General features: G+C 40.5%; 6 protein-coding genes and 7 non-coding genes across 17 annotated transcripts in view; 1 reads left to right on the top strand and 12 right to left on the bottom strand.

Annotated features, from left to right (window-relative positions):
- Window positions 1–115: 115 nt before the first annotated feature.
- LOC133847321 (bromodomain-containing protein 4-like) lies at window positions 116–2,246 on the bottom strand. Its single transcript, XM_062282285.1, has 3 exons — window positions 1,805–2,246; window positions 562–1,729; window positions 116–499 (listed from the first exon to the last, which is right to left on the bottom strand). Exons 1-3 carry the CDS (start codon window positions 1,984–1,986, stop codon window positions 293–295), a joined length of 1,557 nt encoding a protein of 518 aa, XP_062138269.1. The 5' UTR covers window positions 1,987–2,246; the 3' UTR covers window positions 116–292.
- A 96-nt stretch (window positions 2,247–2,342) lies between these two features.
- Window positions 2,343–7,329, bottom strand: LOC133847319 (uncharacterized). Of its 3 annotated transcripts, XM_062282284.1 has the most exons (7): window positions 5,680–5,820; window positions 5,463–5,627; window positions 4,408–5,395; window positions 4,234–4,349; window positions 3,241–4,200; window positions 2,955–3,184; window positions 2,343–2,875 (listed from the first exon to the last, which is right to left on the bottom strand). In XM_062282284.1, exons 2-7 carry the CDS (start codon window positions 5,534–5,536, stop codon window positions 2,604–2,606), a joined length of 2,640 nt encoding a protein of 879 aa, XP_062138268.1. In that variant the 5' UTR covers window positions 5,537–5,627; window positions 5,680–5,820; the 3' UTR covers window positions 2,343–2,603. The 3 variants fall into 3 exon arrangements, 2 of the variants coding, with proteins under 2 accessions (XP_062138268.1, XP_062138267.1); XM_062282283.1 differs by having other exon boundaries at window positions 2,345–2,875; window positions 3,241–4,349; XR_009895158.1 differs by lacking the exons at window positions 2,343–2,875; window positions 2,955–3,184; window positions 3,241–4,200; window positions 4,234–4,349 and adding exons at window positions 5,900–5,967; window positions 6,459–6,908; window positions 6,968–7,329 and having other exon boundaries at window positions 5,254–5,395; window positions 5,680–5,838.
- Window positions 7,330–7,577: 248 nt separating this feature from the next.
- LOC133847322 (small ribosomal subunit protein uS7A) lies at window positions 7,578–11,223 on the bottom strand. Its single transcript, XM_062282286.1, has 5 exons — window positions 11,113–11,223; window positions 10,181–10,580; window positions 8,735–8,851; window positions 8,387–8,485; window positions 7,578–7,740 (listed from the first exon to the last, which is right to left on the bottom strand). The coding sequence occupies exons 2-5, from the start codon at window positions 10,577–10,579 to the stop codon at window positions 7,672–7,674; spliced, it is 684 nt and encodes a 227-aa protein (XP_062138270.1). The 5' UTR covers window position 10,580; window positions 11,113–11,223; the 3' UTR covers window positions 7,578–7,671.
- LOC133849607 (small nucleolar RNA psi28S-1192) lies at window positions 7,818–7,961 on the bottom strand. The gene has a single exon (XR_009895396.1). It is a non-coding gene; the product is annotated as a small nucleolar RNA psi28S-1192 (small nucleolar RNA).
- LOC133849608 (small nucleolar RNA psi28S-1192) lies at window positions 7,989–8,133 on the bottom strand. Its single transcript, XR_009895397.1, has one exon. It is a non-coding gene; the product is annotated as a small nucleolar RNA psi28S-1192 (small nucleolar RNA).
- Window positions 8,167–8,312, bottom strand: LOC133849609 (small nucleolar RNA psi28S-1192). The gene has a single exon (XR_009895398.1). It is a non-coding gene; the product is annotated as a small nucleolar RNA psi28S-1192 (small nucleolar RNA).
- LOC133849606 (small nucleolar RNA psi28S-2876) lies at window positions 8,555–8,699 on the bottom strand. The gene has a single exon (XR_009895395.1). It is a non-coding gene; the product is annotated as a small nucleolar RNA psi28S-2876 (small nucleolar RNA).
- Window positions 9,091–9,247, bottom strand: LOC133849602 (small nucleolar RNA psi18S-1854). The gene has a single exon (XR_009895392.1). It is a non-coding gene; the product is annotated as a small nucleolar RNA psi18S-1854 (small nucleolar RNA).
- On the bottom strand, window positions 9,429–9,584 carry LOC133849604 (small nucleolar RNA psi18S-1854). Its single transcript, XR_009895393.1, has one exon. It is a non-coding gene; the product is annotated as a small nucleolar RNA psi18S-1854 (small nucleolar RNA).
- On the bottom strand, window positions 10,660–10,821 carry LOC133849605 (small nucleolar RNA psi18S-1854). Its single transcript, XR_009895394.1, has one exon. It is a non-coding gene; the product is annotated as a small nucleolar RNA psi18S-1854 (small nucleolar RNA).
- A 330-nt stretch (window positions 11,224–11,553) lies between the features above and the next one.
- Window positions 11,554–15,583, top strand: LOC133848373 (ADP-ribosylation factor-binding protein GGA2). The gene is made up of 5 exons (XM_062283913.1): window positions 11,554–11,729; window positions 11,795–11,955; window positions 12,085–12,679; window positions 13,648–14,675; window positions 14,759–15,583. The coding sequence occupies exons 1-5, from the start codon at window positions 11,693–11,695 to the stop codon at window positions 14,969–14,971; spliced, it is 2,034 nt and encodes a 677-aa protein (XP_062139897.1). The 5' UTR covers window positions 11,554–11,692; the 3' UTR covers window positions 14,972–15,583.
- A 64-nt stretch (window positions 15,584–15,647) lies between these two features.
- LOC133848379 (protein LST8 homolog) lies at window positions 15,648–17,323 on the bottom strand. 2 transcript variants are annotated; one of them, XM_062283921.1, is made up of 3 exons: window positions 17,089–17,323; window positions 16,161–17,016; window positions 15,648–15,739 (listed from the first exon to the last, which is right to left on the bottom strand). In XM_062283921.1, the coding sequence occupies exons 1-2, from the start codon at window positions 17,203–17,205 to the stop codon at window positions 16,186–16,188; spliced, it is 948 nt and encodes a 315-aa protein (XP_062139905.1). In that variant the 5' UTR covers window positions 17,206–17,323; the 3' UTR covers window positions 15,648–15,739; window positions 16,161–16,185. The 2 variants fall into 2 exon arrangements, with proteins under 2 accessions (XP_062139905.1, XP_062139904.1); XM_062283920.1 differs by having other exon boundaries at window positions 15,648–17,016.
- Window positions 17,324–20,139: 2,816 nt separating this feature from the next.
- LOC133848372 (neuropilin and tolloid-like protein 2) overlaps window positions 20,140–22,228 on the bottom strand; it is a 67,096-nt gene continuing 65,007 nt past the window's right edge. For both annotated transcript variants that reach the window (XR_009895258.1, XM_062283911.1), the window contains one exon: window positions 20,140–21,790. Coding sequence is in view for 1 of the 2 variants with exons in the window: in XM_062283911.1 (XP_062139895.1) it covers window positions 21,784–21,790 (7 nt within the window). In the remaining variant the exon portion in view is untranslated. The remainder of the gene's footprint in view (window positions 21,791–22,228) is intronic.

Genomic DNA, 22,228 nt, shown 5'->3' with positions numbered 1-22,228 from the left:
GAGTATCTCACGGTCGAGCACACTCCACTGCAGCTTTCTAACTTGTCTTCTTCGATTTGAATTACATTTTCTTTAAATATTCGTACATACAAGTATGTAAATGAACTTTTTTGGCTTATTACAATTTATTATACTCTATATTTATAAATGTTTGCGAGCATTTTTCTGCTACTATATAAAATATAGGAATAATCGTAATAAATTCATTTTTGAATTGCACAGTGTAAAATGAAAAGGTTGCTAAAACTTATGCAGCAAAATTTGCCATTAAAAACCGATTTAAACATGTTGTTTAAGCCTGTCCACGTGGGAAATTGTTACGTCGATTGGATTCGTAGACAGGGTTAAAAGAGGAGCGTGGTCCAGTGCCTTGTGCCACTTGAGCTGGTAAATGGATTGGCCTCGGCATCATCTGTGGCAAGTCCGGCGGCACTTCACCGATCCCAAACATCACATTGGGCTTCAGAGTGCGATAGAAACGTTGACGCCTGCGACGCTCCTGCTTAAGACATACAAATACAAATTAAGTTTTTGAAGTTTCGCCTAAATGGGAATACTAACTGTCATGGATTTCTTGCGACCTCTTGGCTCTATGGGAGGCTCTGGCATTGGTTCGTTGACCATCATGTAACTAGGACGAAACTCAGCGGCATGGCAATTGAGTGAGGTCTTCAATGGCGGCTGATTGCACACAAAGAATGCATTCTCATTGAAGCCAGGACGATGGCCAACGAATGAATTGGAGGTCACTCTAGGTGCACCCACAACAAAGTCGGACACATGGCGCACTATGGGACGCGAGGCACGTGGCGGGGGAGCTACATATGAGCGCGAAGGCGTCGGCAGCAGATGGCCTCGAGGTGGCTGCGAAGATGTTGTTCGATTCATCGGCATTGCTGCTGGAGTACGTCTGGCATCTAACGCTGGAGGAGGACGCTGCTGAGGCAGCGATGGTTGAGAACGCTGCACAGACAATCGATGTGTTGAATATGTTTGTATTGGCGCTGGCGGGCGATTCATGTACAAGGAGTGTGGCGGACGCTGGACAGGCAACGACAAAGCAGAACGCTGCACAGGTAACGACGATGGCCTTGGAGTCGCGTGCAGCAATGGCGAAGATCGATTCATGACCATCGAAGCAGGAGCTGGTGGACGTATCTGTGCTTGTGGCATGCGACGGAATGAAGCATTAAACTGAGCGTTGACACCATGACGTGGTAGCGTTGTATTCGATGCCTGACGTTCCATAGAGCCAGGACCAGGATGATTGTTGTATGTCTTGCGGTTTTGGTAAGGTTTTGCTGGCGCCATTTGCTCACGAATTTGCTGGACAATCGCTGATTGTGTTGCTCGTGGCGTCACAACAGCAACTGCTGCAGCTGGTGCTGCTTCAGCTGCGACTTCAGTCTGCACTCCTGATGCTATATCATCAGCTTTCACTGCCATTTGCTTCGCATCGTTAGCCACTTTAGATTGCGGCTTGTCTTGCATGGAGCCAAGCGTTGGAAATCCATCATCAAACCGTGGATCAAATACTGCTCCTGTACCAACCGATGCACCAGTTGCTACTCCCACATCAACAGCGACCTTAGCTTGCGTCTTAATTTTCCTGTTGGGCATTGAGCCCACAGTGGGAAAGTCAGCATCAGTTGGCTTAAAAGACACTTGACTAGTTGGTTCCTTCTGACCACGGGATAAAATACGCTTGACGTCAACTTCCGCCGAGTTGCTGCAATGAAAAGCAATAGTAATTATATAAATATAAAAAATCATAGGAAATTCTTGAATATATGACGTTACTTACTCGTTTGCATTGATCTCCAGTAAGTTCGGACCAAGGAATTCAAAGAGCGGAACAGCTCCACGACGAGAACGCGGCTGGGATCCGTTGTAAGAATCCTCTTCGATGGGATTCTGCTCAATATTGGCATTTTCATTGCTGATGTCTCGCCATCCGAGCTTCGCATGGTGCTTTTTGGTCGGCATCGCGCAAATTGAAAAACTTAAAGTAAACTGTAAGAATTAATTGTTTTTTTTTTACGAGTTTCGGGTTTTTGGGTTTTTAAAGAAGCTTTGCAATTCTATTGTAATTTTGTAATTCGCTAATGGATCGAGAAATCGTTCTCCCGATACAGGCGCTAAAATGAATCAGAAATAAAATTGTACATTTGAAGTTTTTAGTTGCTTTCAAAAATAAAAACCGAGTGAAACAACGTGTACGAATCTAATTCAAACCAATGACAATAACTTAGAAATTTGATCGAAATGTGACAGGAAATAAATGTGGCTCTTCGATCAACTAGACAATATCAATAAAATAAAATGTCATAATTTTATCCATATCGCTTTATATTTAATACATCGAAGTAAGCAAGTGTTCTCTAACAATGTTGAAATATTAATGCATAATGTAACAAGTTGTTTAACTAATTTCGATAACAAAAAGAAAATTATAGCTAAGATAAACAAGGATTTATATTAAGCATAGTTAAAGTTTGTTTAGAACAAAACAAAAAGTTATTTTCATTACAAATATTGTGCATAAAGATTAGGTTTTGGATATGTATTACAATATATATCAATACAAAATAGTTTTAGGCAAGTTACTGATTAAGTTTTTGTTCGAAATGTTCGATGTACTGGAACAACCAGCGGGAGAAAACATTCATGTAAGCATCCACGCGAGAGATGACATTGAAACTGGCCACAGCCGGAGGTGGACATTCGCCGGCACCAAAGATGCTGCGCACAAAATGCTCGCAATGGAATATGGCAACGATAACATCCGATTCGATGACATCTAAACGCATGGCCAGCTTGGCCAGAGACTCGGCGAATTGTTTCAGCACCACGTATGTCTTGCTGCTGAATGCGGCTGCAAGAGAAAGAAAGAGCGAGGGATAGATTTAAACTTGAATAAGAAAGAGAGAGAGAGAGCAATAGTGAACACTTACTGGACTGTCGAATGCGAGAGATGACAAAGTAGCGCTTCAGTAGCTGCTCCGCTGGCTCGGTGAAAACAACTTGACGCTGTTGTATCAATTCGAGGAGCGTGCGCATATCCTCGATGCAGATGTTGATGCCTTCGGGCTTCTTTTGGGCATCGCGAGTGTGCGCGTGAAGCACAAAATTCCACATGGACGAATTGGTGGGCTCATCCACATAAATAGGCAGTCCAAAGATGCTGGAATGGAATGGAAATTACAAATATATCCATATCATGTTGTGCCTGCTACTCACGGACCAAGCTTGGCAAAGGCCGTTGTCTGGTTGACGGCATTTTCTGGCTGCCAATATGTCCAAATAGCTGCTTCCAATGGCAATTCGCTCTGCAGCTGCGGCACCGGCAACGTATTGTTCTCGATGGCCTTCTCCAGCTCTTCGGTTTGATCGCGCGTCAAGCGATTCCAGTCGCCGGCATAGTAGACACCTTGCTGCGCCATCATCAATGGACTGGCCTGCACCCAATTGTAGCGGGCGGGCAAAGCGTTGAACGTGGGCTGCTGTCCACCTTCGTGGGGACCAATAAAACGCGGCGCCAATTGGCCAATGCTGTTGAGCAGACGATTCGTCGCACAGCTGTCGTTGCAGATGACACACAACGAAATGGGCGGACGCAGTTCGTCTAGCTCAATGCTAACCAGACTGATCAGCAATGCCATCTTCAGGTACACATAACACTCCATGGGCACACAGTCTTGACTGAGCTGTGAGCTCAGCGCATAGACGAATGCATAATCCGAGAATTTGCCACAGATGAGAGTGTATAGTTTTTGTACGCTGGGCGGCATAAACTTCAAATCGACATCAACATTGCAACGCTGCGCATTGTCCTTAACAAACATTCTATCACGTGGCAGTGGATCGATTGGGTGAGATCGTGGATCTGGCAGCCAGTTGGCATCGTTGCGTTTCTCCAGCTGAAACAGAGACTCTTGACTTTGCTCCGATGGCTCCACGTCCATGTCCAATAGCGGCGGACTTTGCTGACATGATGACGCTATTGTTGCCGGGCCAATTTGATGCGCTGTTGAGGAGCTGGCATTGAATTGCAGCGTAAGGTCGCTCGCTTGACTTGAAGCGCAGTTCCACAATGAGCTGGAGGGCATTTCCTCGTCGTCGTCAGCAGAAAGCAGCGAGTTTCGGGTGGAGGACAATCTTTTTGGTGGCACATGGGGTACGCGAAAAACAGATTCGCTGATGAACTGACTATCATTGCCATCAGCTACACTGCTGCTTGGTGGAAAGCTGAGCACCGACTGTGATGGCAACTCCTGCGAAGGCAGCGATAACATCTCCAGCATTGCGTTCGACTGTTGACTGCTATTTAAACGCTGTCGTTTGCGACGCTACAAAGAAATTCAATGAATTTTGTAAGTCAAGAAAGTTGGTGCATAGAAAACTTACGTCCATTGAGGCCCACGATTTGTTGGTTTTCAAACTGGGCGTTGAATTTGCTCGCGATGCTGCCAAATTGAATGATAGACAACTGGCACGCAAGTCGACTCTACTAAAGTTGAGTTTGCTGCCTGTCAAACTATCTGCAGATGATTCCAAATTGAAGTCAGCTTCGCTAGCCTTTAAACTGTTCCCTCCGTTTGGCTGAGATGCATCCAAATCGAATGAGTTACGACTGGATGGCAACTGGGCATCATCACGTTCGAATTCCAGTTGCGAATCAACTGACATTTCCTTGTCCAGTGGCAACGATGACGGCGCTTGCGAATTGTTCTTGGCCATGGCTCCGAGTAGCTCTTGGAAAAACGAGTCATCATCATCATCAAAAACATTCGGGATGATCTCTGATGGCAATGAACTCGCTTTGCTCGACTTTTGTTCGCGTCGCAAACGTCGCTCTTGTAAACGCTTCTCAGCAGCAGAAAGCGGTGCAGCGACTTGCTTTTTCTCAGACGAATCGCTGCGATTGAGGTTGAGCCTGGGAATATTGGCATTGGAATTGGACAGGGTTCGCATGATGGGAATAGCAGTCAAAGGTATGGCGACATCTGCTGGCGGCACGAAATCCACAGCAGCCTTGATTGGAGCGCTGGTTACTTGCGGCGTTGATGGCAGCTCCTGAAGCTCAGCTGGAGCTGGTTGTTCCACCGATTGCAGCCATTCGGTAAGCACCTTTTGCTTGTTCACACACTCGATGGGCGTTAGATTTTGACAGCTGAGACGCTGGCTGATCAATTTTGGAGGCTGCTCTTCGTCCAGTTCTATAAACGCCAACCAATTGTTAATCCTCTGCTGGTTGGAAAGGCGACTCACTCTATTGAGTTTTGGTTGGCACAGTAAATTCTGGCCGCCTGAGACAATTGGTGGTGTTGTTGAGGCAACGGAGGATGTGACGCCGCCTCTGCTGGAACTGCTAACTGAAGGACTGATATTTGAACTGCAATGAAGTAAAATATATGTTCAAGAGCCTTCCTTAAACAGATGTATTCATTGTCTGTACTTACAGACTGGAAAAGCTGCTTGTGAGCTCACCAACCACTTCGATCGGTTCCTGCCTTAAGTTCTTTTCAGGTGACATGATTCAAATTGATAGTTGATCGAAGTGCTATTGTAATAACCGGTGACTTGATAGCTGGCCCCCAACTTCAGTTCACTATCATGGGTATGTGCTGCAAATCGGCATTTAAGTTATGTTTGTTGAGAAGACTGTTTAGTATTTACCTCGTAAACGTATTAGAATTGGCCTGTAGATGCGATTTGGTTGTCGGTTCGTTGTCTCCACAGAGGCGCTGGGTAAAATGGCAATTATGCAATAATTCTCAGTCACACGCAACTTTTGATATTCGCTCATGGACTGTGAACAATTGGGACACAAAGGCGCTGCAAGAAAAACCAAGAAAATTTATTAAAGTGTCTATCCAGAGATTAGCAAAACACTTGCCTTCTGTGGAACTGCTTCGAATCGCGTTGCGTTTACAGTTGCCGCTGCAGTACCAAATAGATTGCAAGCTGTCAATTAAATTATAACAATTTAAAATGAATAATAAGTTAACAAAAACTCATTCAATAATTGATATTGATACCTCTAATAAAGTATTAGTATTGCAACGATTTTTTGTAAGTTACAAAGAAATATTGCCACTAAATTTGGAGCCTCTAGCTTCATTATCTTTTGATTTATAAGACTCCAAACGAAATGACGGACAGAGACGCGGTGGTTTCATTAGATTTAAACTGGTCGAGAATATAGTAAAATATATTATTATATATTGTAAATATATATTACTTGTAATTTCCCATTTTATAGTGTTTCTAGCCTTTAGTCTTTGAGTTCTCGGACTTCAAACAGAAAGTACTGATCGAAGGATATGCACGACTGTTGAAGAATTTACACATCTACCTTATGGAGTTCCAAATAAATATACTCTATAATAAATACCCTTCCTGGAGTTCGGTTGTGCAAAAAGATTGCCAACTATTTGTGAGTGAAAGCAACTTACACCAATATTTCTGGAGGCGTGTAGGCGGAAAGGATGCCGTGCACTAAGGAGATGCCCAGTGGACAATTGTACTTGGTGGGACAGAAGATCAGACACTTTTGGAGCGGAATGTCCAGCAGACGCCACTGCGTATGCAACTGGGCAATATCTATGGCCTTGGGACCGTTGTTGCTATTCGCCTTGAGCAAGTCGCGCACCAGGCCGAAAACGGAGTATTTGACGGCTTCGTCAAACTGCAAGGGTTCGCGATAGATGAAATGCAGCAGTTGTTGACCGTGCTTCACTAGATCCGTGTAATCAAAATCCAGACGAATCAAAATCGGAGCAAGTGCCTCCTCGGGCTTGCGTGTTTCCGTGTAATTGCTCGTAAACTTTGCGACTGCTTCTTCAATCAAGCCGAACAACTCCGTATCACGGTAATACTTTTCAATTAGTTTTTGCTCATGAAATCTAAATTCAAATTTGGAATTTAACTCATTGCAGACTCCTTTAATTTCCTCTTTACTCACTGGCTGTAGCGTTGTGTGGTATTTCCGCTGCTGTTTGTATTATCCGAAGATTGCGTTGTAATCGAGGTACTAATATTAAACATTTTTCATTTATTGGCATTAAACAGCCAACAAAATTGAGCAAACTACCTATTTCTATATCAACAAAATTCGAATCCAGCTCTATGCGCAAATATTTGTAAAGAATGGCAGCACTATTCATCGAGAACAATGCTGCCACCCAGCAAGCAAATATTGCAATCGCAATCGTTATCGAAATGAGCACATGGTAATCTCCGATAACTGCTTCAGCGATAAAACGTAAAATTCAAATCGGCAAAAAGCGCCAAGCCAAGAAAGCGTGGCATCGTCGAATCGTCCCCATTACTTATGAAAGTACGTATGTACAAATATTAGAAAATTTATTCAAAGAAATCTATAGGTATTAAAAAAAAAGCTTCATGTCCTATAATATTTTTGTTTTGTTTTACACAGATTTATTTGATAAACATTTCATGTGTAAAAATATAGCAGCTCTTCACGCTACCCCACCACACCATAGTTCCATTCAATGCACGCTTAAAATTGATAGAAAACGCTTTCGCTAACATATAGAAATTTACACCAAACGTTAAAGTATCAAATTTTAATCGGACATTAAACAAAACGTTATTTGTTATTTGTGTGTTGTTTTTATGATGTTGTGGATGTTGTTTTGTATCTCCTTAACGGTTAGACTTGGCAACACGCTCCAATTCGTCTTTCTTCTTGATGGCGTACGAGTTGGATGAACCCTGAAAGAGAAGGAAGTGAAAGCAAATTAGATATACTCATTTATTTAAATAAATTCATTAAAAAGGGTTAAATGATTATTTGTTCTTTTACGTTTCTCGTGTGCACAGATGAGGTTAGCATCCAGCACAAGGATAATAAAAGACTTGATTAATTACTATCGTCCAAAAGCGAGTCTGCATCAATATCCAGTGTCATGACGCAGAATTAGACTGGACATAAAGAGATGATTTATTTACTCAATTAACAATATTGTTCTTCTACGTTTCTCGTGTGCAGGCCGAGGAGTTGCACAACAAGCACAAGGATAATAAAAGACATTGAATTACTATTGTCCAAAAGCGAGTCTACGCCAATATCCAAGTGACATGACATAGAATTAGACTGGACACAAGTTACAACTGGTAAGTGATCTAATAATTATGAAGAATTGTTCTTTTACGTTTCTCGTGTGCCAATTGAGTGTTATACATGTGGCACAAGGATAATAAAAGACATTTATCGTTGCTATCGTCCAAAAAGCGAGTCTGCGTCAATATCCAATGACATGACGCAGAATTAGACTGGACATATTTAGTATAAATCCATTGTTCAGTAGTGTGAAACCCAACTGACTAACTGAATGGGGTATATATTAATGATATTTACCTTGGCGGCGTTGATCAGCTCATCAGCCAAGCACTCGGCAATGGTCTTGATGTTTCTGAAGGCAGCCTCACGGGCACCAGTGCACAGCAGCCAGATAGCCTGTAAAAAGTAAAAAGATACAATTTAATAAGACATTCAAAAGAACTCAATCCGAATTGTGATAATGTTGCAAATGTTTCTTCAGTTCATACGGCAAATGTCGGCAATTTACACATTGTACCGCTACGGATAAGATAGATATATATTTGTTATTGCCCACGTTATAAGAACGCAATCGCAGTGGGAACTGCGCACCATCGTAGTGGGCAGATGACAAATGGAATCATGAATGTGAACGCAATTTTTTACCTGGTTGACGCGACGCAAGGGCGACACATCCACAGCCTGACGACGAACGGTACCAGCACGACCGATACGGGTGGAGTCCTCACGAGGTCCAGAGTTGATGATGGCGCTGACCAAGATCTGTAAGCGGAAATAGATTCTGAATTAATAATTTGTACAGAATGTCAAGCAAAGTGACGAAGGAAGTGCAATCAAGTGTGGTTTTAAGTTCCAAGAGAGCGGGAAGAGGGAGTTATAAATCTTCGAGCACTAGGATATTAAAACCTTTTCATTTAATATGAGTCCATTTAAAAGTATGCTCAGTTTGCGGCACAGCAATCAAGCCGCCTGGCATTGAGGAGGACTACAATGGGAATCAATAGTTGTTTTTGTTGATTTTTGAACTTTATTAAGGATCGCATCTTTTAGCCAATGCCCTTAAGAGGAATAGTATATCATGGGTTTTAATGTAGTCCACTTGAATACCACACCAGCGTCTGATTCACTGATGCGGTTTTAGTCCTGGACATAATTTAAGTTTTTCAGTTTCGGATTAATGTAGTTTTAAGTTCCAAGAGAGCGGGAAGAGGAATTGTGAATCTTCGAGCACTAGGATATTAAAACTCTCATTGATATTAGTCCGTTTTGAGTTTAGATGCTCAGCTACAGTCTGGCAATTGAACTGTCTAGCATTGAGGAGGACTATATAAGTGTTTCTTTGGTCATATTGTTGATTTTTGACTTTATTAAGGTTTGCATCTTTGAGACAATGCCCTTAAGAGGAATAGTATATCATGGGCTTTGATGTAGACCATTTGAATACCATACCAGCGTCTAAATCACTGATGCGGTTTTAGTTGTGGTCATCAAAGCAAACTTCTATTATTTAGGATTTTAATGTGGTTTTAAGTTCCAAGAGAGCAAGAAGAGGTTTATGAATTCTTCAGGCACTAGGATATTAAAACAATCATTTACTATTAGTCCTTTTTAGAGGATGCTCAGTTGCAGCAGATTAAATATAAACTGCCTGGCATTGAGGAGGACTACAGAGAGTAAACTAAAGAGTGCGGAATTGTAGTTTTAAGTTCCAAGAGAGCAGAAAGAGGGCTAATCTTTGGGCGCTAGGATATTAAAACAATCATTTGTTATTAGTCTAATTTGTGAAATATGCCAAGTGCAAAAAGGAATTTGTAAGTTGCCTAGCATTGAGGTAGACTAAAGTGGAGAAGTTTCTTCTATATGCTTGTAGTTGCAGTTGCAGTTGTAGTTTCAAGTTCCAAGAGAGTAAGAAGAGTTGTGGCTTCAAACACTAGGATATTGAAACAAAGTTTAATCTGCGTGCACATTCTACCTGTCGTCCATGTGGGTTATATTGGTCAATAGACGCAGTTTAGCATGGCACGCTATAAGCAAATATACTATACAGTATAAATAGTATGTTTATATACTACACATATCTATCACATTTACCTGAAGTGGGTTCTCGCCGGTGAGCAAGTGGATGATCTCGAAGGAGTGCTTGACGATGCGGCAAGCCATCAGCTTCTTGCCGTTGTTGCGTCCCTTCATCATCAGCGAGCAGGTCAAACGCTCCACAATGGGGCACTGGGCCTTGCGGAAACGCTTGGCGGCATAGCGACCAGCCGAATGGGGCAGATAGCGAGCGAACTTCTCCTTCACGGAAATGTAATCCTGCAGCGAAATATCGTTGACGGTGACATCATCGCAAGACCAGCGGCCGAACAGCTTGATCTCTGGCAGTTCGGTGGTGGCAACCACATTTGTGTCGAGCACAGCCTCGGCAGCCTCGGTCTCAATTGGTGCCGGCTCCTCGAAGTTCTCCACAACGTTCTCAGCTACTTCGGCCATGCTGCAAATGAACACAGAGAAGACGCGGTTAAAGTAAAAGCCACTTACTTATATATGGTATATATATAGATTTCTGCTATTTATTGTTGTTGTTGATTTTTGAACTTTATTAAGGATTGCATCTTTTAGCCAATGCCCTTAAGAGGAATAGTTAATCATGGCGTCTAATGTCGTCCATTTGAATACCACAACGGCGTCTTAATAATTCCACTGCTACGGTTTTAGTCATGGACTTACGACAAAAAACAAAATATTAAAAAAAAAAAGAAACACGTGTGATCAACACACCGCAGCAGCCACCGCACACAATTCACATACACAGCACACACAAACAACAAAAAAAAAGAAGAAAAAAATCGAGCACCGTATTTAACCTCAATGGTGTGTGATTAAATTGTAATATTGCATTTTTTGCAAATTGTGTAAATGCTTTTTGCACAAATTACAGCTTGTTGTTGATGGCCACTGCGCTTCTAATTGATTTGCTTATGTTTTTATGTTTATACACTTTGATTTTGATATAAAAATCTTACATTTTTCACGGAAGAAATCGGGGTACGATGTATGCGCAAAGACGTACGCCTGAAAAAGAACATGTTGTGGCAGTGTGCGTCAATGCCACAAAAATTGATTTCCGGCTAACATTAGCAGGGTTGCATTTCAGTGTGTAGGGCTGCAATGAAACACTAAATGACAAAGTTATCGAATGTTTCAATGTGTGGTGAAAACATATGCATCTCTATGGCATTATTGATATCGAAGTATTTCAAAGTGTAAAAATATAAAATCAAGCAATTTATTTGTTATTTATTCTTACCATTTATTTAAAAATTGACGCAAATAATTTTGGACTATTAGCAAAATCGCCACACAATTTTGGTTAAATTATATGTCAATGTTTCATGGTGTGCAGCATACTTAATACAGTTGATAACAGATAGTTATCGATAGTTTTGCAGATAATCGCTCCAAGTTGGGAGCAACAATGAAAAGCAACAAAAACAACATGATTGTTGTTCAAAATCACCGGAAAACGTACGTTCCTTAATTTTATATCAATTTGCAATTGTTTATAGAGTGGCGCAGATAATACGCTAAGCATTTAATGTGAAAATGACAACCGACGAAAGTATTATGACGGAGATGCTCGGTAAGATTAAGCAAAGCAACGCAAGTGCAACAACTACAGATGGTTTTTTGTGTGCTTGCTTGCAGATCGCGCAACGAACCCGGCTAAGGAAAGCGTCGATGAGCTGGGCGTGCAAATGTTTTGCATTGTGGTGCGCAGCAACAATCAATTGGTGCATAAAGCCCAAGAAATGATTGTGGCCAAAGTGCGCTCCAGCAACGTAACCGAAGCAACTCGAGCAATTGCGGTAAGTCTCTCTCATACACTGACACACACATGCAGTGACATGCTTACTGCCACACACAAAAACACTCACACATTGAATTTGCCTGTTTTGCGGTTTCTGATTGCGCTTTGTCACACAATCTCCATTTAGCTGCTAGAGGAATGTATGATGCAGTGTGGCGACGACTTCCAGGATGAGGCAAGCAAATTTCGCTTTCTCAATGAACTGATACGCCTGGTGTCGAAGAAGTATTTGGGCGCCGAGACGCCGCATGTGGTGAAGCAACGCATCATGGAATGCCTGCTGCTCTGGACAACCGAGTTTCCACAGCGTGTCAAGATACGAGATGCCTATGATATGTTGCGCAAAGAGGGCGACATCGATCATGTGCAGACGGCAGCGGCGCTGGCTAAACGTCAGAGTGTGCTTAGCACCATAGATGAGGCCATGTTTGCCAAGCTGATTAAGAGCAAGGATCCGGAGAATTTTAAGCGTGCCAATCTGCTGCTGCAATATCGCATGGCGCAGGAGGCGCGACGCAATGATTTGCTCGCCCAGCATCGCATTATGCTGCAGGAGGTGCAAGAGACGATGCAGTTGCTCAATCAAATGCTGGACAGCTATAATCCCAGTGATCAGGACGTCAACGAAACAATACACGAGCTCTACAAGAGCTGCAAGAAACACAAGCCCATTTTCCAGCATCTGCCCGAGCTGTTGGGCGAATCGGATTCCCAGCTTATAGGTGAGTTTTGGATAAATAGGTTACTAGTTGTGGTTATAGTCATTTTGACAAATCGGGCAAAAGTATTTCCCTAGAGGTGTTACGAAGAATTTTTCGATTTTACTAGTTTTCAAATAAGAAAGTTCAAAGAACTAACAAGTAAGAAAGCTACAGTCGAGTGTACTCGACTGTGAGATACCCGCTACCCATTTTAAATAAAAGCAATATATTTTGCGGTATTATTCTCAAAATATACCAAATATACTGCAAAAATACTAAAAATATATCAAATGGTATATGTGGTATATCGGTGTAGTACCGTATTCAAAATATACCATAGGCGGCACAATATACCACATTGTCAGCAAAAGCAACTCAGACCCTTAGTAAGTAGGCGTTTTTGCCCATACAACACTATTTCTTTAATAACTTCGACAATTTTCATCTGATCGCAACCAAATTCTTAGAAATCATAACCACTATAGTTATTATTGTATATACCAAAACTCGTAACTCTAGCTTTACGCTTGTTATTCGATTTTTTTTGATTTGCGGGGGCGGAAGTGGGCGTGGCAAAAATTTGAAACAAACTTGATCTGCGTGCAAACATAACAAATGATGTCGAAAAAAAATTATAGCTCTATCTCTCGTAGTCTCTGAGATCTAGGTGTTCATACGGACAGACGGACATGGCTATATCGTCTCGGCTGTTGACGCTGATCAAGAATATATATACTTTATAGGGTCGGAGATGCCTCCTTCTACCTGTTACATACATTTCCTGTCGGCACAAAGTTATAATACCCTTCTACCCTATGGGTAGCGGGTATAAAAACTAGAATTAATGTAATGTAGATTCGACACTAAAGTGTGACGAATACTTAGTACGACATTTTTGTAATACTCCAAACTTGAATGACCCCCTAAACATTCACTGTCTTACTACTCCCTCTTAAACTTATCTAAAACGTTTTTTTTCTAATTCACAGAGGACACGCTGGAGACAAATGGTGAGCTGGTGGCCACCATGACGCGCTACAAGCAGCTGGTGCCGTCGCCCACCAAGTCTACCTCAACTGCGGCAGCGCCGCTAGCATCAGCAGTTGCAGCTGCAGCAGCAACCACAGCTGCAGCAACGGCTTCCACCAATGCAGCTTTGCTCAATGAGCTGCTGGGTGATCTGTTGATTGGCGAACAAGCTGGTCAAGCTCCAGAAGCTGCCGCCGTGCAAACAGTTAACAACTCAAAACTCAATGTGCTGGCCGATTTGAGTGACATTTTCAGCAGTGCGCTAGCGGAAAGCGAGGACAAGCAACAGCAGCAGCAACAACAACATAGCGCAGAATCATTTCCCAGCAGCGAGCTGCTGGAGCCGCAAGTCTTGAGTCCAAAGAAGCGCAATTCCAATGGCAATGCTGATGATAGCTTGGCCAATGGCAACTCAAATGCTGCAGCAGCTGGAGCTGCAGCTGGTGGCGTCAGCAGCCGCAAGATGCCACAGATCGATATGCTGAGCGAGGAGCTGTTCCAGCAGATACTGCCAGCCCAGGATCGCATGGCCAGCTTTAAGCGTGATCCGGAGAAGTTGACACTTAATGATTTGGCACGTGAGCGCATGCAGGAGGCGCTGGTGACGCCAACGCCAGCTGCTGCTGCTTCTGCGGCCTCTGAGGTGACGGACGATGTGCCATTGTTGAGCGCAAACGCAATCGCCACTGTTGTGCCTGAAACCAAGGAGCAGAAGCAGCCAGTGGAGGCAACGCCAACAGAAGCAGCTTCCGTTGTGGTTGAGGCACCACCGTTGGCACCCAAACATCTCAGTGAGATCGACATTGAGTTGGATAATGTGCAGGCAACGGGCGTAACGCGTGTCGTGCTGGACGACGATGATATGCACTTGAGCCTGAACTTCACCGAGGATCGGCCGAGTCGCCACGTCTCGGTCATTGTGATATCGGCCCAGAATAAGAGCAGTCAACTAGTCAAAGACTTTCAGTTCGAGGCGAGCGTGAAGAAGGTGAGGCAGAAAGCCAGACAAATTAAAAATCTTCGCATCTAACAATGACTTCTGTTTACTAATCGTCTTATTTTTTTCTGTAGCCCTGCAAGGTGCGTCTTTTGCCGCCCACGGATAATGCGATGGCAGCTCACAAGTCATTCCGACCAGCCATACCCATCAATCAGGTGATGCTGCTGTTGAATCCAACGGGAAATCCAGTCGATGTTACCTGCATTGTGGGCTATAAGTTGGGCGATGATCCTGATCCCATCAAGGAGTCAATTGTCGCCAAGGGCATTGCCTATGTCGACTAAGTGCGCTAATTTTGTCAAGTCAATTTTATAATTTCGTATTCCTTATAATGTGTATGAATTCGTTTCTCTAAACCAAAAAATCTAAAGTGCGAGCGGTGCAGCAATATTTATTGTTTCTCCCTTTCTCTGTCTGTATTGTGCCCATCCAAAAAAAAATCTATGAATTATGATGTATTTATCGGTACTTATCGTTTTTATTATTATTATTATAATTATTATATATGTATACGCCTATAAGGTTCTATTAAATCGCATTCCCACAAACACATATATATTTATATATAATTCTATATATATATATCAGCAATAATATATTATTATAAAAAAAGTGTATGCAAAAATGTCGCTACAAAAGCAATATGCGCATTTTTTTAGAGGTAGAACCAGATCAGTTCTGTGTTTAGGTTTTGTTTTTTTTTTTTTTTTTTTGTTTCATTTTGATCCAAAATGTGTCGCCTCGGACCCAAAACTGTCTTGCCATCATCCTCCCCTCGCGTCTCCCCAAAGTGCATCTTCAATCAATTTTCTGCATCGGAGCTGCCAAAAGTTTTCCTTTCTCAATCTTGTGACTAGGGAATTTTGGTAATTCAGCAAATTGTATGTTCTTTGTTGTTGGTGGCCAAAAAAAAAGTGCAACACACATTCTCAATATTTAGATTCAGTTCAGTTTTCTTCGTTTTTGTTGTTTGTTTTTTGGCCCATCGCTGGTCAGCCATCCAGCAGGATTGATGATGATCGTGGAGATGCAAATGACTCGATTATCTTGACCTATTGTTTATCGTGTGTGGATTATATACATGTCAATGGTGTATGTCAATTAATTGTTTGCTCGCATTAAATTTGTTGTCTATAAATTTTGTTGTTTGCTAGTAATATTAATTTAAGAATTACTATTCATAAGAAAAAAAACAAAACGTAAATAAATGCAATGTTTATAGAGAAAAAGACTAACTAAAAACTGTAACTACTTCAAACAATTAATTGACAGTTGAAATTTGAAGTAATTTCAGTTTGTGGTTAATTTCATTATAAACATTGCGTTTTTTTCACGATTCGTATGATTTCTTAGGATATTAAATAGTAGAATAGATGCCTGGCGCAAACAATTAATTGGCATATTTTACTGTATGCATATACATATATATGTATATATACTATATAAATTAATTGCTAAACCACTAAGGCCTACCTCGCCAACCTATGCATGAACGACTCTAATCGGCGACAATTTCGTCTTTAAAGGATAGTGCCGTAATTGCCTTGCTGTGGCCCGTATAATCGCGCGCCAATGCTTTGGTATAGAGCTTCCAGAGGCGCGCAATACCATCGGAGCTGGCCGTGAACAGCCATTTGGAATCGGCACTGAATGCAGCATCCCACACCCAATAGTTCTCGATGGACAGTTCGCGCCATTTGGTGAAATCATCCGTCTTCCAAATGCATGCGGTGCCATCGCCTGATGTCGTCACCAGCAATCGCGAGTCTGGACTGAATTTGCAGCGCAATATCGAACGACTGTGCGCCTGTATCTTCTTCTTGGGACAAATGATGCTCAGTTTCTGGTGGGGATTAATGCTTAGCTGCCAGATGTAACAGTTGCCCTTGTTGTTTGCCGCCGCCATGTAATGTCCATCCGGGGAGATGGCCACATCTTGTATGGATGCGTCCATTTCGGGCACCAACTGTTCGTGCTCCTCGGACTTGACGTCCCACAGATAGACGCCGCCATTCTGTGAGCCCATTGCAATTTCCACTTGATTGGGATGCAGACAGGCCGCATTAACAGGCGCCTGACAGTCAAAGACACGGGAACAATGCGGCGGAGCAGAGATCATGTCCCAGATGCGCACACGATGATCCTCGCCGGCGGTAAACATCCATTTGCCCTCCTCCTGGAAACCTAATCGTGTCACATTCTTTTGCACACCATCGAAATTGATCACCGGCGCCGTGCAATTCGATTCCAAATCGTACAGTCGAATGCATTGATAGCCACACGCAGCCAGGCGTGTCTTGTCCGGCGTACGATCCAGCGCATTCACTTGCTGGCCATAAGCGATAAAAAGGCAATTGCAGTTAATTGTGTCAATGTCTCAGATTCGAGTCTCTCCACTTACCGAGGTCTCCACAAAGCGCATGGTTTTAATGCAGTTGCCGGTGTGCGCCTGCCACACTTTGATGGTGTGGTCATAGCCACCAGTGGCTAGTATTAGCTGGTCTTCCGTCGCTTCCATTGCGGCACAGTTATTGTGTTGTTATTGCGTGCTAAACTTGCACATCGCCGTATTTAGAGTTCTTTATGTTTTCGTTTTTTTTTTTGTTGAGAATTTTGGATATTCTGGACTGGAGCCAGCGTGACCGCAACTGAAATACCATAATATATTAATTTAATTTTCAAAATATACTAAAATATACCACAGTTTTTATCCATGGGGTGGTTACACTTGAGAGCGAAACATTATTCGCAATATTATTCGCAATATTCTGGAATTTTGAAGAAAAAATTGTGTTTTTTTAAACGCCTTATTCCATTTTCCATTATTAAAAGTAACTGTTAATAGTGAATAATAGTTAAAGACTACCGATAATAAATGTAATAACAGTAAACCATTAATCGATAACTTATTTACTCCGCATGTCGATAGTTGCTCCACCGTAATGCAAGGATTCGTTCAGCGGTTCAAAAACATGTTGGTTCTTCAAACTCGAAGTTCCACTGGGAACAGATTGTTTAGGTGGACAATTATCCTTTGGCAGATGTAGTTTTATTATTTGTTACCCTTTAAAATGTAATCCAAGTCAAATTATTAATGTAATGTATATATTATTTTTTAGTCGAAAATAAGTTAATTTCATTATTTTACTTTCTTATCATCGTATATTACAATACAATCCATCTGTTATAAAACTCGTTGTATGCGATGCTATTCGTTGTGTCCTTGTCGTTAAGACTGGAACACGTTTCGAAACTAGGACATGCTCCTTTTAGCATAAATTCTCTTATACTCTATTTGCTCCTTTACTCTCTTTAATTTGTTCACATACTTCTCTTTTAACGAAATCTTTAGTTAACCGTTTTAGGTATGGGATGCTTTTTGCCTGATTTAGAACATTTTCGCTCGGAATTAAACCTAACGTACAGTGAAAGCTATTTAGCCTTGACTTTTCATTAAATAAATGAAAACAAACCGGAATATTCCATTTTGTTGGCATTTTTAAACCTAAAAATACAATTTTGTGCATTTTTATTTAAGATTCTTAAAATCTCTGAATGTAATTCTATAGTACTAGTCGCCGTGATTACAAAAAGGAATGTCGTTGCGATATGATGTGGGATTTCGTCGAGATATGACTTATTAACTAGAGTTCCCCTCCAAGAATAAGCTATATATTTTCCGTATTCTGTCACGCTTTTAAAGGACAATCTTAAGGACACGCAGCATGTCCTTCAGTATGTCAAAATATCATTCGAACATAATAGACTACAAATAGACTTAAGCCTCACAGTGTAGAACTGCAGTTGTAATTGATATTTCATATTTCTACATAGGAAAAATATGCACATTGAAGAAAACGTGTCACAAAACCTCTATAGGGGGACAGGTGTCGGCCAATGGTAAAGATGCATACTCAACCTATCAATCATGGAGCACTTGGTACTATCCCAAGGGGTATACCGTATACCCCACTACCCTCTCCTCATCTAAATTCGGATGACCATCTGAAGGCGACCCCCTCCACCCCCTCTTCATGCAGGTTCGGATGACGAGCCAATATCTGCATCTGTCAGTACCAGCTTCACTCAAAGTCACCCACAATACAGCATACAATTGTTAGCTAACTGAGCGGCCTGTAGGAAGCAATTTATTTTCAAATTTTAACGGATTGCTTCTCTGTCGGTATTCTTTAAAATTAAAATTTTTGAAATGACGCGCCAAGGTTTGCTGTAAAAAAAATTATTTTTTGTAGCATACTTTGAGGGTGCTAAATTTTAAATCTAGTTTGGCGCCACCCAGCAGGCAAGTGACTGCTGTGTCTCAGCCTGCTGCTGATTTATGTTCGCCTGGTATTTCACTAGCTGGCTTGGCAGTTTTTCGCCATTCATGACGGTTTAAGTGGCCAAGAATAACAAGAGGTGAGGGCTACAAATTGACGAGTTCGCAGATGAAATACCAGGCGAACATAAATCAGCAGCAAGCCGAAGTACAGCAATTTACTTGCTTAATTAAGAGCGCCATCTATCGTATGTCTGAGTAATATTAGCTATGTTCATTGCGCGCCAATTTCAAATTTGAAAGCTACCGACAATGGAACAAAACCGCTAAAATTTTAAAATGACGATCGTTCGATGACGTCATTCATTTATCAAGTGATTTTCGTATTTTAGCTTGCTGTTGATTTATGTTCGCCTGGTATTTCACCAGCTGATTTGCCAGTTTTAGCCGTTCATGGCAACTTCAAGTGGTCTAGAATGTGCCGAGTCAGCAGATGAAACACCAGGCAAACATAAATCAGCAGCAAGCGAAAACACATGAAGTTACTTGCTAATTTAAAGAAAGAAAAGAAAGAATGCTAGCAAATATGTAACGCATGCAGTGGCCATTGCGCGCTAATTTCAAATATGACGCCATTCACTTAGTATATACTTGCTTTATTTCTGCTTACAGCTCATTTATGTTCGCCTGGTATTGAACCAGCTGACTTGGCAGTTTTTGGCTGTTCATGACGGTTCAAGTGACCAAGAAAAGCAAGAACAGCTGAGGGGTACAATGTACCAATTACCCGGCGAACATAAATCAGCAGAAAGCAGAAATGCAGCATCAAAAATAAAGCTTCTTTTTGAGAAAAGACCCGAGGCACACCCTCAAAGTATGCTTTACAAATTTATTTTTGCACAATTTCCAATTTTAGCTTTTAATTTTGAAAGCATACTTTCAGGCTGCGTCTATTTAAATCGACATTGCCAAAACGATCGATAGATGGCGCCACTCCACATGAACTGATCGAACCCTTTCGTTGCTTGCGAAAAAATATATAGATCCTTAACATTTTAGATAAAAGCTATTTAAATACAAATAAACTGGCACTGAATGTGCACTGTTAGTGCTATAAAGGTATTTATTATAGGGCTTTGACTGAAAATAAAATGCAATGAAAACGCTATGTTGCTCATTTTGCACAATGAAATTTATTAAGTCGCATTCGACTTGTATTTTCTTTTTTATACATTTTTGCCACACACACAATTTTGCTTAAAAATTACATTTCACGTTTTAAACAATGCATTTGTTATTAAATTTTTGTTCTCTCTTCACATTTTATTTAAATTTTATGTATGCATAATATGCGCCATTCAGAATTTTTATCGGGGCAATTTACAGTACAGTACATACAATACTTGCAGTCGTTAGATTTATGCGTGTTAATGCTATTCAAAAAAAAAAGGTAATACATATATATTTACGAGTATATATGTACATATATATGTATAATGTGTATTTAAGAATATAACATTTAATAAAAATTGTTTTTTTTTTATTTTCTCCTTTTTTTTTGCATTTTTTTATTTTTAGTTTGTTTTCTTTAATCAGTATTTTGTTTTTGTTTCTTTTATACTTGAAGTATGTTTTGCTCGTTTACAAAAAATTCTCTTTACAAAAAAACTGTATAGTTTTTATCATTAGACTTATCTAGTAGACAATTACGAGTACGATACTTGTAATCGATTCAATTATTGTAGTAAAATCGCTAAATCTCTGACAGTTCGTTTACCGTCTTGGTTAGTTTTTCGTTCTTTTTTTCGATTGTTTTTTTTTTTGTTTTTGTATTTTCATTTAGATGTATTTACACAATTTCACTAATAGTCAAGTTTTAAAAAACTATAGAGGGGCAAGGGAGAAGAGTAACATAAATAACATAGTATAGATTAATTCTAGAGCCGAAGCTTAGCTTTCATTTCAGTTTAAGTTGAACTTTATTGAAATTACATTTAGCTATGAATATTACAAAAAACAGTTTTGTTAACAAACATAAAAGAAAAAGAAAAACACACTTCATCTGATTCTGTACTTTAACAAGTATGATAGTTTATGTATAGACACATACATACATATGTATGTATGCACATTTGTGTGTGTGTGTATATGTATATCGAAGTATAAAAAGCTTATCGATAGCTCGCAGTATGACTGTCAAAGTTATCGACTTTATTATGTATGTACAATTATTTGTTGTCGTCAAAAAATGGTTGAAAATTCAAATTTAAATGTTTAAACTGAAACTAAGTGTGAGTCAGAGTTGCCAGATACCCTGTAACTAGTAATTACAAATTTTCAAATTCAATTTGAAATTAAAAAAAAACAAAGGAATCGATTTAAACCGACAGTTGGCACAAAGGAAGTTCTTTAAAATGCGGGATACAAATTGATCACATCCTCTCAACTAGGTTACAGGGTATACATAATATGTATATTGAATATTGCCTGTCAATTTTCGGTGCACTTGAATGCACAATTGCTCAACCCAGGTAACCCTTAATATCAAACACAAAAAACAAAAAACAAAAAAAGTAATGAAATAAAAGACTGGGAACGAAAATCAACTCGTACTACAATTAATGGCTAGTATAAAGCATGTGCGAATCGCAGCAATAATAACAATCATAGTAACAATAATAATAATAATAATAATGATGGCAATAATAATAAGTAAGAGAGAGAAAGAGAGTGTGTGAGTGAGAGCCAGCAACAAGGTGTAAAAAGCGTAATCAATTAAATTTAATTATCGCTTGTGCAGCTTTTCCCAGTTGAAAATCATGGTCTGAAAATAATTTAAAAACAATATAAAATAACATACATATCAATAATGAATGTAATTCAACAAAATGGCATAGAATTGAAATATAAAAATGAAATCAAATCAAATGAAATTACACTAAAAGCACGCACACACCAACTACGTATGTATATGTGTATATGTTTGTGTTTGTCTGTGTGTTATTCTTGCTAAAAACTTTTTGACCATTTTCAACATTTTCATATTTTTAATGAGTTTTGCGGTAAAAAAAAAGAAAAGCGAGAGTAGAAAATTCATTTTATGGCTGGCATTTAAAACACATCCAACTGTCCAAGTTCCCAAGACTTTTTTGAGCTAGGTGTGGCGATCTCTCCCCCCTCCCATTCCCCCCTCTCACATCTCATCATCGTATTTTGCCTTTTTCTTCGCCTCAGCTGAGAAGGGACTACAAATTGTCTATGT

This window comes from Drosophila sulfurigaster, chromosome X (genome assembly GCF_023558435.1).
Source record: "Drosophila sulfurigaster albostrigata strain 15112-1811.04 chromosome X, ASM2355843v2, whole genome shotgun sequence".
In the NCBI taxonomy this organism is placed as follows: domain Eukaryota; kingdom Metazoa; phylum Arthropoda; class Insecta; order Diptera; family Drosophilidae; genus Drosophila; species Drosophila sulfurigaster.
This window is presented reverse-complemented; position numbering and strand designations above follow the sequence as displayed.

Excerpts from the sequence above, each read along its gene's own strand:
- LOC133848379 (XM_062283920.1), bottom strand. The coding sequence starts at position 17,205 with ATGGAAGCGACGGAAGACCAGCTAATACTAGCCACTGGTGGCTATGAC. Across the intron at positions 17,017-17,088 it reads TGCGCTTTGTGGAGACCTCG|CAAGTGAATGCGCTGGATCG; the intron begins GTAAGTGGAGAG and ends GCTTATGGCCAG.
- LOC133847321 (XM_062282285.1), bottom strand. The coding sequence starts at position 1,986 with ATGCCGACCAAAAAGCACCATGCGAAGCTCGGATGGCGAGACATCAGC. Across the intron at positions 1,730-1,804 it reads CTGGAGATCAATGCAAACGA|CAACTCGGCGGAAGTTGACG; the intron begins GTAAGTAACGTC and ends TTTTCATTGCAG. Across the intron at positions 500-561 it reads GTCGCAAGAAATCCATGACA|GAGCGTCGCAGGCGTCAACG; the intron begins GTTAGTATTCCC and ends TGTCTTAAGCAG.
- LOC133848373 (XM_062283913.1), top strand. The coding sequence starts at position 11,693 with ATGACAACCGACGAAAGTATTATGACGGAGATGCTCG. Across the intron at positions 12,680-13,647 it reads ATCGGATTCCCAGCTTATAG|AGGACACGCTGGAGACAAAT; the intron begins GTGAGTTTTGGA and ends TCTAATTCACAG. Across the intron at positions 14,676-14,758 it reads TCGAGGCGAGCGTGAAGAAG|CCCTGCAAGGTGCGTCTTTT; the intron begins GTGAGGCAGAAA and ends TTTTTTCTGTAG.
- LOC133847319 (XM_062282283.1), bottom strand. The coding sequence starts at position 5,536 with ATGTCACCTGAAAAGAACTTAAGGCAGGAACCGATCGAAGTGGTTGGT. Across the intron at positions 5,396-5,462 it reads ACAAGCAGCTTTTCCAGTCT|TTCAAATATCAGTCCTTCAG; the intron begins GTAAGTACAGAC and ends ACTTCATTGCAG. Across the intron at positions 3,185-3,240 it reads GCCTTTGCCAAGCTTGGTCC|CATCTTTGGACTGCCTATTT; the intron begins GTGAGTAGCAGG and ends ATTCCATTCCAG.
- LOC133847322 (XM_062282286.1), bottom strand. The coding sequence starts at position 10,579 with ATGGCCGAAGTAGCTGAGAACGTTGTGGAGAACTTCGAGGAGCCGGCA. Across the intron at positions 8,852-10,180 it reads CCGGCGAGAACCCACTTCAG|ATCTTGGTCAGCGCCATCAT; the intron begins GTAAATGTGATA and ends TTCCGCTTACAG. Across the intron at positions 7,741-8,386 it reads AGCTGATCAACGCCGCCAAG|GGTTCATCCAACTCGTACGC; the intron begins GTAAATATCATT and ends CTTCTCTTTCAG.